General features: G+C 32.2%; 1 protein-coding gene across 1 annotated transcript in view; it reads left to right on the top strand.

The window, feature by feature from the left end:
• The window catches only part of LOC133205748 (uncharacterized), a 38,555-nt gene extending 24,345 nt beyond the window's left edge, over window positions 1-14,210 (top strand). The window contains exons 19-31 of the mRNA XM_061341617.1: window positions 4,445-4,639; window positions 5,080-5,181; window positions 8,212-8,454; window positions 8,614-8,739; window positions 9,719-9,818; window positions 9,934-9,978; window positions 10,381-10,504; window positions 10,688-10,791; window positions 11,426-11,522; window positions 11,673-11,822; window positions 11,961-12,132; window positions 13,691-13,739; window positions 13,833-14,210. Of these exons, the coding sequence (XP_061197601.1) occupies window positions 4,445-4,639; window positions 5,080-5,181; window positions 8,212-8,454; window positions 8,614-8,739; window positions 9,719-9,818; window positions 9,934-9,978; window positions 10,381-10,504; window positions 10,688-10,791; window positions 11,426-11,522; window positions 11,673-11,822; window positions 11,961-12,132; window positions 13,691-13,739; window positions 13,833-14,172 (1,847 nt within the window). The 3' untranslated portion in view covers window positions 14,173-14,210. The remainder of the gene's footprint in view (window positions 1-4,444; window positions 4,640-5,079; window positions 5,182-8,211; window positions 8,455-8,613; window positions 8,740-9,718; window positions 9,819-9,933; window positions 9,979-10,380; window positions 10,505-10,687; window positions 10,792-11,425; window positions 11,523-11,672; window positions 11,823-11,960; window positions 12,133-13,690; window positions 13,740-13,832) is intronic.
• Window positions 14,211-15,379: the final 1,169 nt, after the last annotated feature.

Consider the following 15,379-nt stretch of genomic DNA (forward strand, 5'->3'; position numbering starts at 1 on the left):
CTGTCACCTGGTCAATTCAAAATTTACAATTGATCTGTATTTAACATTTATTAGTATTTAAACATGACAGAAAAGTTAAGCCTAAATACTCATAAATTCTCTGTGTTTTCTAGGCACATGTATTTATTTCAATAAATGACATCACTCCCAATAAACATTTCAGCCAATATGTTGTTTACATCTCTAAAGCCATTATCGACCATAGAATTTGTTCACTTTATAAGAGATTTTGATACCCTTGTATCATCAACTTATTTGTCAGTAGCCTACCACGGTTTAGAAATATATAAAACATGCTCTTGCGTATCGAGTCACTTGAGAGACATAAACACCGGTACCATATGCAAGTGATAATGGTATATTGATAAGAGAATTTGACGATAGAGAATTTGAAGTCATCACTTTTTTCATAGAGTTGTTGGTTTGGCATCATTCTCTAGTAAAGCATCCAAATCCAAAATATGAAACAGATGTATAGGTCTCTATGGTACACCTAACGATGTACTAAGAAATAAATATGAAAGAAAAAATTGAAGCTTTTCTTTTCAGAAACATCTAGACCAAAGTAGTCAAATGCAAATGTGTATAAGAATTAATAGTCGGGGCCAGAAATTAGCCACAAAAGGTGGTAAAAGTTTAAGAAGGCATATATTGGAAGTAAATCTTTAATAATCTTAAAAAAACAGGATATGATCAATAAATGTACAAGTATCCCCATGTAGCATTCAAATTTGGTCAATCATGGTCCCATAGTTAGAATAGGTCATAGGTGGCTCAGAGCTCTTAAGATTTTCTGCTAAAGAACATCAGAACATCAATTACTGTGTAAGCATTCCAGTGTAGTGCACAGTAAACATTCCAATGTGGTGTAAATTATATCAAATTGTGGCTTCCTGGGTATGGATATGGTATGAACTGGAGTCAAAGATTGGCATGGTAAATTATAGAAAAAAATTCTGTTAGATATGCGGCATGTCTTACAAAACATACATTTCTGTAATACATGTACAAGAATCTGCTTATTGTAAAGATTTAACTTCTTTGTCTCATATGACCCTAGGACTGGATCATTAATGATTTTTTTTTGTAAAGAATATACACATATACATGTAAATTTAAGATAATTTTAAAACCAATCGTATTTTAGGCAACGGCAAAATTTCTCTCATTTCATTTTACACTCATGCAAATAGATTTTACTTAATGAAAATCGTGGCGCCGGATTCAAGGAATATTCGTGATATCTTTGTTAGCAATGTGCTTTTGTAATAAATATCTTCATTTACATTTTTAAATTAATGTTTTCCTTGAAATTGATATGTAAACAGATATCAACCGTATTTCCAACTGAAATCACCTGTAAAAAAAATTCTCAGTTATGGATAAATCACTTTGAAAGGATTGATGAAGTTGTCCTGGTTCAGTTTTTAGAGTGATGCATTTATGTCAGTTAAATTACTAGTGAACGCAATTTAAAATAAACGAAAACTGCTTTCTTGAGCAGCATGCTACGTATTTAGAGTACATGTACTTAATTCTTTCAACGTATTTCGAGTACATGTACTTAATTCTTTCAATTTCTAGGACACTCATGAATTGACCTTTCATCAGGCACTTAAAAAAAAACAGCAAAATATTCTATGACAAACCTCCTGGAATGTTATTGTTTTGTTATCATAGTTTGTCTTGGATTATTGGCTTTGAGTTAATGGACAACTAAAGCTAATAAGTGTCCTCGTTTTTCTGACACACGTTTTGTTTAAAACACAACAAACAAGAACTATATCTTATCGGAAGAAATAGGTTAAATGGTATTTAATTAGACTGTAGAATATTTAAGAGTACAAAACAAAAATTTCATAATAACAACTAATCAATTCAAAAGGAAATATACAATAATTAAATTAAAATATTGCAGAAACAAAGTTAAAAAAATTTCATTTCAGTGTCAATATCTTAGTCTAATTTTTGGATCTAGAAGTGGACTACAACGTCCACAGAAGGTCCAAGCATGTGTGCATATTAAAGGGAAACAGTTATCAATACTTTTGCAACAGTTCTTGGGAATAATTCGAATTTATTTCTTGAGACAAATCAATCAATCAGAAGCTGGATCAAATTGAGGCAATAAAATGTCAAAGATTAAAAAAAATATGTACAGGATGTATTTGAGAAAATTTTAGGCATATTTGGACGTTAAATTGTATGAAAAATTGTAAGAAAAAGAAATTATTCTAATATTAACAGATTTGAAAGTTTTATAATAATAATAATAATTCCCACATATGTTTCTATGGGTTGAATTAAACTTTCAAAATTTTAATAAAATGTAGAAGCTGTCCACAGATCAGACAATCTTTTCAAACAGAAAATTAAAATGTAGTCCTCAAATTAGAAGTTAACGATGGAGTCAGTGAAATGGTTTATAATCTAAGGAACATTTAGCAAAAATTGATATGCAGATATATATGACATCTGTTTTGGTCACTGTTAAATTTGGAGGGAGACACGTTATCTAACGGGGCCTTCCTACGGGGAGGAAGTGTGTGATAATTGAAGAGAGACATAAATAAACAAGAAAGGACATTCAATTATCTTTATCAGTTGTACACCCAGCATGAGACGAAACATAGGTAAGACATTAATATCTTATTGTTCATCATCATTACTTCAAAACTGCACACATACATATGTATATACAAAGAAATAAATATAAATCGAGTTCATTTAGAAATTAAATAAAATAATGCAAACAATAGAATAAGAATATATTTTCAATTTCATGAAATAATATATTTGTGAGAAATTGAAGTGCTTCATCTCTTACTTTAAAAACACACTTTATAATATCTGACAATTGTTTATGCATAAATAAACGAGACTTAATTTTTTTTTGAAAACATTAGAAATTTAAAAAAGTTTTGTAGATAGCTAATATTTTATTACACGATTTTCAAGGAGATTTTGCCAAAATAATTCCTAAGGTCTACACATGCTTACTGGAGTAGTGGAGTTCACTCCCATTGGTTTTTCCCCACAATCCCATTCATAGTACGTTATCTTGATCTCTAATGATCAATCCCATTGACTGTTTTATTTAAATCTTTTCATTGCTAAGATTCAGAGAGGAAACGTTGGGTTTAAATGCAAACCCGGCACTTGAGATATATTTACTTTTAACACTTTTCTGGAAGCTTGAATTAAATAAAAGATAAACTATGAATATCAACAATACATGTCAAAAATGTTCTGTGTTTAAGGACAGATGATACAAACAAACTTTTATCAAAATCTTGAAAATAACAACTTAAGTCATGTTTATATAAGTAAAATGCAAAAAGTATAACCGCATAGATTTTAATTTCACAAAAATGGGATTTAACGTGACAAAAAATTGTATAGATTAATAAGGATGGTTGCAAAAAGGTAGAATTTTGAATATCGTAGAAAGTTTACAATTTCTTAATAATTTAGAATTTATTATTTGCATCATTTACAACTGAAATAGGTCTAAAAATATATTTCAATCCAGGCATCCATTTTTTTTTTTTTTGGTATCATCTGTCCTTAAGCCAACAGATTGCTATCATTGACAATATTTTAAACATTAAATCCAGTATGAAGAAAATTTTTTATTTGATTTTAAAATATTACGAATATCTATGATTAGAATTTTCCCATGTGGAAGATAGTTATGCCACATGCAGTGGATATGAAAATTGTTAATTGTTGTTATAAAGAGTGCATTCAAATGCAGTAAATACAAGTACCGATATATAATTTTATACATGTACGTGTGATATAAAATTTAAGTGAGGTATTTTTTGTTTAAATATAAGTACATTCCTTATCAGTCTTATGAGATGAACCAGTTTTTGAGAAAATAATTATAGAAATTTAAAGAAATCAATTAAGCATACAAAATAAAATTCTTACAACTAGGAAGATATTATTTTAGGTAGAATTCTCGCAAATGAAGAAATATATAAAAGTAGAAAGTACTGGTAGCTTTGTATTTGAAAAAAAAAAAAATTAAAGATATGACATTTGATCAAAGTCAAATTTCCCATGGATAGTAGTATCTCCAGTTGCTAGAATTCAGTGACTGAAAATATAAATTTCTAATACATTTTTAAATTAATGTAATAAATTTTGAAAATTTGATCAATTTCCACTCGATTGATAGTTCAAGTTTCAAACCACAAAGAGAATTTTATAAGACTACTTTAAGAGATTAGATGAAAATATGTTTAATTGAACTAAGCAATATAATCATCTCTATAAAAATCTACCATTTACGAGATACTTTGATATGTCCAATCATTCAATTAATGTATATTTTCTCCTAATAATCTCCATGAGAAAAGAGGTTTTGTATTACTACCTTTTACCATCGAGTTTCCATAATATATTTTAAAAGAATCTTCTACAATTTTTTTTACAGCTGACCGCAAAAACAGCGCCTGTACCCAGACTGACCTCCTTGATGTGTCCATCTGGGTTACAACCCAGAGACGGGGGTCTGCAGACCTTATTGGAACAACTATCTCCCCCAAAGGAGTGAAGAAAGAATGGCATTTCAGTCTCAAAGAAATAGGAATATTCTGGGGAGGGTCACTTATCATGCAGACAGTCATAGGTTTGTAACGGATGTATTCTGTATGTTAATGAAACTAAAACATACGCATGAGAAAATTTAAATTGAAAATACTACACATACAGCTGTGGTATGTTAATACTATATCATATAGCAAAGTCCAGTCACTCATCCACTTTATCAGTCATTTTATTGACTTTCTGCGATAGATGTTGATTTAGATTATTTACATATAAACTCTGAGCGTACACGATCATGATATACTAGTATTTCATCTTTAAGTCTAAGATATCATTATTAAAAAATAGATGTCAAATGAGCTCTAGTTCAACATCATAGTTATTAAATCAAGTACATGTACACACTCTAATTTTTCTTTAATAATTTTTATAATAATTTTTTTTTGAATCCTTTATATAATATAAAATCCCTATATTATTGGCACGAGTACATGAACTCTGATTGTCATGTCTATTTTTCAGGACCCGGAATCTTTACTTCTCCTAAGAACGTGGTATCTGGGGCTGGCTCTGTTGGTCTTACTTTCATTATATGGGCTCTGTGTGGTATTTTCTCAACTTGTGGTAAGTATAATGTTCATCATCTCGGATTAACGTGATATTTCCTCCTTTTTAGTAAGTCTAACTTAAAACAGTTCTGTTCTCTCCTTGTTATATTTTGCCTTCTTATTTTGGATTTGTTTTGATTTTTTTTTTACTTTTTTTTTTATAGGTCTTTTCCTCAAAATGTTCAGTCAAAGTAATATTTTCAGTTAGTAAATATTTTTAATTCATTATATTTGGCCTGTATTTCTTTTTACCCGCTTTTCTCTAAGTCAAATCTTCCATAATTTCTGAGTGGCGTTTTTCTGTATTTCTTTTTGCAAGTCTTTGCTTAATCATATTGCATAGGTGAATTGAAATGCTTAGTGCTGTTCCGATCATGGTGAATATTTCATTATTCATAATTGATTTCTTTGTTGTTTTCCTTACTTTTGGAATGTCTCTTTTTTCTTTTCATTAAATCTATCGAAGCACTCAGATTTTATCTATGTGAGTTTTTCCAAGTTGCTGTAAATCTTCTATTTATCATTTGGATCTGTGAGGCATTTTTGCTACTTGTATAAAAACGTTCCATACAGTATTGAAACTCTGCTGTCGGGTTTCGTCAGATTCGGGACATCATTTATGTTTAACTTTACCCATAGAAAGTCCTTCATCCATCAAATCAAATTTGCGTTATGCAAATTTTGTAAGTCTCTCTTGCAATAATCTGTTAAGATAATTAGTATCTTTAGCACACTAAATGTTAATGGGACCCATTCACATTTTGTATAAGAGATTGCTGGGAAGAATTTTTTGTGACAGTGAAATAAACTTTTGATACGGACCTTTTGATTGATTACACTTATCTCCTTTTTTCAGATTATTGCCAGCTTGATATTAAAGTGCATACTCATGTCTACTTTAATAACACTCTGATTTGGACACAAAAATATTAAAAGTAGAAGGCACTCATAAAGCGAGCCCCGTACAGACCCCTATGCAATAAATAACAAAAACATATCCTACCGTAAGTCAAGCATAAGTACTGAAATTTATTTTTCTGTTCAGCATCAGTATCCCAATCCCACTCAAGAACTCATCGAATCTTTGTCAAACCCTGAATTTAATTAAAAAAACCCCAACCTATTCCTAACTTTCTGAGATATCATGGAGTCAAGTAGGAGTCATAATAAAAAAAATGCAACGTCTCGCCCAGCATCCGAAACTTAATGGGTATCTGACATAATTTCATAGAATCTGCATGACCAAGATACCCTTTGCAGTAGACATCATTAAAATCGTTTCAATCTATTCTGAAATTCTTTTTTGCGGAAATGCAACCTATATTGAATACATTACCTCCTTCTACTTTGTGAGTTAAATAGAGCTGTGATTAGTTTATGGTTTACACTATGAACGAAGGGTTCAGAGAACTGTGGTTAGTTATGGTTTACACTTAGAACAAAGGCTTTTGAGAAATTTATATGATAGACACCTGTACGCTTGATTACTCCTGCGACTGCGCTTCCTTTATTCGATTTTAGAGGTTTAAGAGCACCAAATCCCAGACTAAGCACCAAATCCCAGACTGTAAAGTACAGAGTTCAACTATATTCATGTATGTTTTGAAAACTAATCACTTGTCTTATTGAAACAAGAAGACTTGTCTTATTGCCTAATTTTATACACAAAATTAAAAGAAAATACACACAAACACAATTAAGTTTGAGTAAATTTTACTGTAATTTAATCCAATAAACTTGATGAAATAATTTTAACTATGAGATTTTTTCAATAGATGAAAGTAGAAAGGATTTTATTTCTCATGTAAGCTTAGTAACTTAAAGTATGCAAACCATTTACTCGCTCTTTCGATCTAGGACCAATATCAAGATACTATTAAAAGGTTTATCAACTTATACTATATGCATGTCACGTTTTTCTTTACTCACGTTTTCATAATCATAGTATATCTGGCAGATCTATAACAAGGCTTATTGTGTTTATCATTCATGAAAGGTTTGTTAATGTTGGGTTGCAGAACATTTCCTTCTTTCTTAGAATAATTTGAATATAACATAATTATCTTAAAGGTAGAATAGATTTCCATCCAAATATGTACGACTGTTTAATCGGCTTTCTGTAGAAACAATACGTCTGAAAGCTATTAAAGAGCTAGGAAGCAGTCAATTCTTTTGAAGTATACCCGACAGCTCTATGAATGAGTTTCCTTCCATGCTAGAGTTTTTCCACTCTTCTGTTTACACTCGTGTTCAATTGATGTTCATTACTTGTTTCCTATCAACCCTTTTGTCCTTAACAGGAAAATATTAGGTTATCAGTGGATCTTCCTTGAGTAAACACCGAATTAAATAGAGAACTCAAATTACCCGCAATAGTTCCTTTTTGCCTAACAAGAAGTTAATTTTTCTATCACCGGGGATGCTTTCTGTCTTTGGCAAACATTGGGACCTCCTTGGTCAATTTATGTAGGAGACAGATGACAGATAACCCATATCAAAATAGCAGATGTCTGAATGTTCACCTCAAGTCGATTTGAAGTGACCTTGAAATTGTTTTCTTAAGGTGTGCAGCATTACACTACTCTTAAATACCCTGTTTACCTATTCATTGTTTGATCTTTCAAACTAGGAATTATCGTACATTAGATATTAGTATTAATTACATTTGTATAGAGATTAGTTTCCATTAGGAACGGAAAACAAGAGTTGTAATTAGCAAAAGCAAGAGTTTTACAAGGTAACAACCAATAAAAGTGAATTCCATGCAAATAAAAAGCATACAGTGCCGTATGAGAAAGCTAGAATTCATTCTAAGAATTATATACTCAGAAATAAAAGTTACAGTAATGTTAACATATTTTGCAAAATATATTAACTTTAAAAAAAAAAAAAGAAGTATTTTTTTTTCATATTCATCAAGGCATACTTAGGCAACAACAACAACACAAAGAGGATAAAATTGAATGAAAATTGAAATGGTCAACTTTAAACGTAAAAAAGTTTCACTAGTTTTCTCATTAAAACATTCAAATTTTATTCATTTTAGCTGCCCTTTGTTTTTCCGAGCTTCAAATATTTGTGAGAAGGGCAGGATGCGAATATGGTTACATACACAAAGCGTTTGGACCTCTTCCTGCATTCATTTACACATGGATGCGCATCGGTGCCGCCGAACCCTGTACGACTGCGGTGTTCGCCAAAGCTTTCGCTAGCTACATTTGTGATTCACTAGCCGATGATTGTGGACCTCCTGAAATTCTGCACAAGTTGTTGGCGATCATTGCAATATGTAGGTGTAGAACTCTTTGTTTGGTGTGAAGCATATACTAGATTCTATGTTTTAATTATATTTTGTTTATATAATACTAGTATTTTCTGATAAATTAATTGTGTTTTCTTCGCTTCTTTATTAATAATTTTATATAATCCAGAATCATCCCTTTTGTAGTAACTCTGTCAATTGTTAATGCATACGATGTCCAGTTGGCAAGGCAGATGATATCGGTGTCAAACCTGGCCAAAATAATCACCATTGGTACCATCGTTGTCTGCGGAATTTATAACATTTCTTCAGGTGATTTTTTTTTAAGTTTTCTTATCTCCTGATATTTATTTTCATGCTGAATGACTTATCATTTACTTGTATAAATAGTATGCCAACATGGTGTTGTCAATAAACTGAATTGAATTATTACTTGAATATTATCTGACATGGATGTTTTACAAGAAAATTACATTGATGGCAAACTAAAAACTTTACTTTACGGAGTCGTATGAAGTTATACCCTATAAAATTATATAAGATGGACCAAGAGATATATTAGGGATTTTAAAGCTGGAAATTATATACAAGGTCATAGGAAAGGCCAAGGTCAAAATAATTGACGCAGTTTAATTGGAAACCAATTTGTTTTAGTGTATTTAGTTTGCTATAATAAAGTTGATAATAATATTAAATTAAAAAAAAAGCTAAGTGTTGGAATTACCAACTTTAAGGTAGGAATTATTACCAACTCTCAACAATTTGATGTATGTATCTTCTTGTTGAGAGTAAGTTTAAGCTAATGAGATCATATCATATCAGGTGTTCGATATTAGGATGAATCAACACAATTTTCATGTTTCTAAGACAACTGTACTAGATGTACCAATTCTGTATATGAAAACAAAATGAAAATTATTCCTACTTTCATCACAATTTTATAATTAAACCGGTTCTTTCCACTGTATTTATAAAACAACAATACGAGTCCACTACAATGTATACGAATAAAACGCATGAAGCCGTAAAAAGTTAGAAAAACCAAAATTAATGTTGGAAAAGCCAACTTTAAAGTTGGAAAAGCCAAAGTTAAAGTTGGAATTATCAACTTTAAAGTTGGAAAAGCCAAGAATAAAGTGGCATTACCAAACTTCACAGTTGGAATTACCAACTTTAAAGTTGGAGAAGCCAACTTTGAAGTTGGAATTACCAATTAAAAAAATTACGTAGCACTAATACGCTTTCGTAAGCAACATATTTTTTCTCTCATGGAATCATTCTTTACAAACAGGGAAAACTGGAGCCCTGGATGAAGGTTTTGAGGATACGGAGACATTCCACAGTCACATTGTCTTTGCCGTCTACAACTCTATGTGGGCCTATGGCGGATGGTAGGTTGCCTGTAATCCTATGACATGCCCGGATAAAGGGCTGGGTATTGCGCCTTTATGGCGAATACTATGTTAGGAACGTAACGTAAGGTGTTTTTAATTTGTGTGCTTTCAGGTCAAATGTCCCTTCTGTCACAGCGGGGGTCAGAAAACCACCCAAGTAAGTAGGCTAGGGAACCAGACTGGTGCCCCTGCACTCTGCTTACCCTTAAGCACCGTACTATTACATATACGTGTATTGTTTTCTCTTTTAAGTAGCATTTTGTTGATAGAAATAGGAATGAATTCCATCTAGGTGAAGCCACACAAAAGATGAGGTATGAGATTGGAAATACCATTTCAACGAGTGGAGTGTTCAAGGAAAACACATTGTACCAAAGACTTCATTTGAACATATTTTATGTTCAGAATGCATTTTTTAATATTTTTGTTTCATAAAAATCTCCTTTTATTTCGAAGGAATTTTTTCTTCAAAATGTTATCTGACAGTGTCTTTTGACATCCAACGTATTTCACCAATATGTCCTCAATATAGGTTAACCTGTTTTTCTTTATTTTCCAGAAACCTTCCGCGTCTGGTGAAAATTGTGATTCCCACGGTTATGATAATCTACCTGTCAACAGTGACGTCATATTTTACAGTCTTGACTCGGGAAGAAATAACGGCTAACCATTGGTTTGGAGTCGTAAGTTTTCTTTAAACGTTTAAACATTGCTATTATTTGAAGGCAGTATGCAATCTGAGTCGGTGATGAGTAGCAAATTATAAACGGGTTGTTTCAAAAGATACAGTAAAAGAAGAGTTTCGACAACGATGGCGCATATATATTAACATCTTTAAGAAAGAATGTTTCTTTTGATTTTTGTAGATGTGGGGACGAAAAATGCTAGGTGAAGCAGGATTTCTGATTCCCGTAGGGGTTGCTTTCGTGGCCCTTGGGAATGCTAATAACACAATTATTGCATCAGGGAGGTAAGATTGGTGTCATCCAAAGTGTCTTAAATTAAAGGAAAGCGATAGAAGTCAGTTTTAGAAAGACATTTATATCATTATACAAATACAGACCTTTAGTGAGGTTGATCATAGATATATTGCATATCGACCGAGCAAGAAGTGTGAGGTCAATATACTTTTCTGTGAAGTCGATATATCTATGGATTGATCGAATGAAAGGGTCTACGTTTGTTGTAATATTTTCTACAAAGGTGACATTCGTTACATTTATTTTTCAAAGGAAAATTGTCAAAATGTAAAGCAATAAAATCAGTTGTAAGAAGGTACCGGTCAATCCGAGTATTCGCTGATTATTCACATTAACTGGAAAAGAATTCTGATTGGTTTGATTGACATACGACAGCGAATCAGGTCCATTCTTATACATTACAAACCTTCCCCAATCTGTTACTAGAAAGGACAGGTCTACTCGAGTTTTTATGTTTATATTTAGGAAGACCCTGTGTAACTGCTTTTCTATACTTTGACACATGATATCAAACGAACCAATGATAAAACCCATTACAATGTATGAAAATAATATATATTGTGATATCAGAGAACAACTTACTCCATATGATTTGATAAGATATTTAATCTTTGTTTTTTGAAGACTTTCTTCTATATCTGCTGAGGATGGGTATGTGCCAGAATTTTTAACGTACAGACACATTAGAACCAAGAGCCATATTCCTGCAATTATAATGAGGGTATTTATTACTTTTATACTATACTAAAATAGTAAGATAATAGTATATCTAATGTAAATTGTGAAAATGGCTGCTACAGTTTGATTTATTCATATGGGTGCATGTAATTACCTATTACTCTGTTAATCAACAAAAATTTTCTAATTTCAGGCTGTTGCAGCCATTGTGATGGCCACCTGTTTCTCCTCCCAATTTATGGTCCATTTTTGGATATTTACGGTCTGGCTATTCCATGGACTCGCAATTTTTGGCTTGATTGTTATGAGAATACGAAAACCCCATCTTCCTCGACCTTATAAAGTAAAATTCTTCTTGAATTAAAAACAAATCTGCATTTTATTTGTCACACTATTGTGAGTAGTTTGTATGAAGATGTTTCTTTTTATAATGATAAGAAAGACGTTAAAAAGGGGAGCGTTTTTTTTCTTAATTTTGAAGGTCAACATACTGATCCCCGTTTTCGTCACTCTCGGTGCTGGCTACCTGGTTATCGCCCCTTTTACCATATATCCATTGAAGGGAGAGTTTATTTTCACCTTGGCTGTAGCAGGATCCGCCATTGTCTTTTACGTGCCACTAGTCAGATGGAATTGGAATAAAAAGATAACAGGTTTAAACACGTTTGAAAATTTTCATTGAAAAACGGTTACTTAGTTGAGCAAAACTAAAAACTGAGGTTTTCTAATAATAGATTTAGGAGGGGTGATCAAAAAGTTCGCGAACGAATTGAATTACTTCCATTATTTACACACTGAATTGTCGACGGATTTTTCCGTTATTTCCCGATCATGACAAGGAGCACACGGCGGGTGTGACCGGTCGGCAGGGGATGCTCACTCCTCCATGGCGCCTGATCCCACCTCTGATGTTTTGGAGGTCCGTGTTTGCTCTGCTCCTATTTTGTATTGTATAATGGACTTTTGAGCTTGAATACTGTTCGTTATCTCCATATATTTCATTCCATAAAAGAAATAAAATAAGCTTTCAGTGTTCATTATTTTTTAAAGTAGCCCTCTTGATTTTAATGCACATCTGCCACCGTTCTGTCCATGCGCGAATCACGTGATTCAGTCGGTCACGTGACATGCTCCGTGACGTTCTGTTGATTTTTCTGAGTCTTATATTTCTTACCATGTAAGTTATTGAAATAGGATGGTGATAAGGATGTCCTTTCCCAGAATGAGCATGGTGACCATCACAACCATAGTCCTCTGTCATAGGAACATCGTTTATCCAATATGAATATAGTATGGGTGCCTTCTTTTTATCATATTTGATATGTTTAAGGTCTAAAGTAAACGATACCTTAGGGCTTTAATAATTGTATTATTGTTAAGATATTCAACTATTTTTATAACTGTTACTTGGCGATCTCTCATAACAAATTGCTCAACTAAAGACATATCTCTTCCCCAGCTTGCTTTCATTGGGCAACAGAACAAACTATCATTTTTAACCATCTCTCTTCCTTCACTAAAACAATCAATCCAATAAATGACTGAAATTCTGGCAAGTGTTTTGTCTTCATAAACCTTGTACAAATTATCATATGCTACTGCAAAGGAATTTTCAAGAGATACATTAAACTTTACTGCCGTTCGTTGCTCGAGTAAGACTGAGTGAACCATTTTTTGTCACAAAGCACCTACATATTGGCTAAAAATTAAATATAATCTCCTATTTATAGAACATATGTATGACTATATGTGTGCCAAATTTCGTTCTGATCTGAATTGTGGTTTTCTAATTATAGAGATAGTTCGCGAACTTTTTGATCACTCCTCGTATCTGAACTGTAAAGGAAATTAATTTTAGATCAAATAGACATGCCCCTTTATACGAGAAACCTACAGTTCGTATAGTGACTTGTATTATTTTAAACGTTATATTTATATCGGATTTAATGGGTAAACTGGAATGCTATTACACAAGAATGTCGATTTTTTAAAAATTGTTCTCCGAACTAAAGATGAAATTATTGTCGAAATTCCCCTCTAACTTTCAAACTTTTGCGTTTTCTACATTGGTTAAGAAGTCAGTATCTGTACCCGTGAAGTATTGGTATATTTTTGACATGAAAGAGTATGAATTAACGAAAGGAAAATTTTCATATGATTAAACAATGTATTTTTTTTTCAAAACTTTTACAATTATGTTTACATTTATAGATTACTTCACCGTCTTCTTCCAACTATTTTTGGAAATAGTCCCAGAAAAGTAAGTAATTGTACTTCAACCACCAACCCGCATTGTTAATCCCATACAATGTCCTTTAAATTTCGAGATAATTGTAAAATGATATTTTCGCAGACGATTTGAAAAGAGAAAGAGACAGAAGAAATCACGAAGGCCAGCCTCTGTAGCCCCAATGACAACACTGGAACCTATCGAAGAGATGATGAATGAGCTTGATGACACCGCCTCTGTAGAGAGATTCGGACGTCAGTACTCGAACGACGCACTGTCTGTGGACTTTTCTGATATTTTCACAGTTGCTACCTACGACACAATGGGTTCTATTGATGATTTGGAATCTATGGACGGTACTATTGATGACACTGTATCAACTGTTAGCAGTTCGCCCTCTAGCGGCCAAAACTCTCCACCTCCAATGTACGATGAATCGTTTGACTTTGTAACAAAGCTCTGATAAAGTAGAGATATCTACTCATAATGCATACTACCCGAGAATAATCCGTCGGTAAACCACTGTTTCACAAACAGTGTTAAGGGTGTGTCTAGCAAAACGTATTCCTCAACAGCAGGAATAAAGGTGACATGACATCCTTCCAAAGTGAAGAATTCACAACTGTTTGGCAACTGTACAACCCCAAAAGCTGCGACACTATCATGATAAATAGTTATCATGACAGTTACCAAATAAAAATGCAACGATGATATTATCTGTGATAAGATATTGTTTTTGTTAAATCTTTATTTATTTTGTTTGATTTTTTATTTACATAACATTGTTACAGTTACATACATATTGAATAAAATCGCAATTTGTATTATGTTTTCCTTATTTTCAATATATTATCAATCAATCCTAGTTATTTCTGTATAAAAGAAAGCAATGCATTTGGTGATCTTTAGCTGCAGAACTGTAGCGTTATGGTTTTATATTTTAGTCTTTGACCATAACGCTACAGATCCCGTAATGTAAATTAAGTGCAATTTACGGCGCAAGATTTTCTGCGCACGTAAGGATATATTTCGCCACTCTCCAGCATTGGACTTGGTCAATTATCGACCTTTCATCCCCTAATTCTAGACACATTCTATAACCAACTTGTATATTTTATCCACCTCCTAACCCTTTATAGTCGTCTCTACAGACCAGTTGAATAAACTCGCCTGTTGTTAATTTGTTGTCGGATGGCATAACGAGTTATTGGCCTGTAGAGACTACTATAAACGGTAAATATACAGGTTGGTTATAGTAGCGTTATGGTCAAAGACTAAAATATAAAACCATAACACTACAGTTCTGCAGCTAAATGATCTTAACAATAGCACTATAATGTTTCTTTTCTGTCAATTTTGATATTTGGTGGTGACAGAATATAGATTTATAAAACATGAAAAGTAAATTCAATATTTATTTGTTCTTTTTTAAGGATAAGAGGTAGAATATATTTTTGAATCGTGAACACCTATCAAAATGATCAGGAAAAAATAAATTATTCAATTTTTAAGTCATTAATAAACACACAGACATGCAAAATAATTTATCAAATATATTTGGCATACTAGCATTTTAAAAATGAATTATACTTTAAGATAAATGCATTTCCTTAAAATTCTATCATGCCAGTATATTTAATCTAAAATAGCTATCTGACCCTCGAATTTCA

Source organism: Saccostrea echinata, unplaced genomic scaffold (assembly GCF_033153115.1).
Source record: "Saccostrea echinata isolate AGI-Se365-2 ecotype Australia unplaced genomic scaffold, CSIRO_AGI_Sech_v1 ptg000054l, whole genome shotgun sequence".
NCBI lineage: Eukaryota > Metazoa > Mollusca > Bivalvia > Ostreida > Ostreidae > Saccostrea > Saccostrea echinata.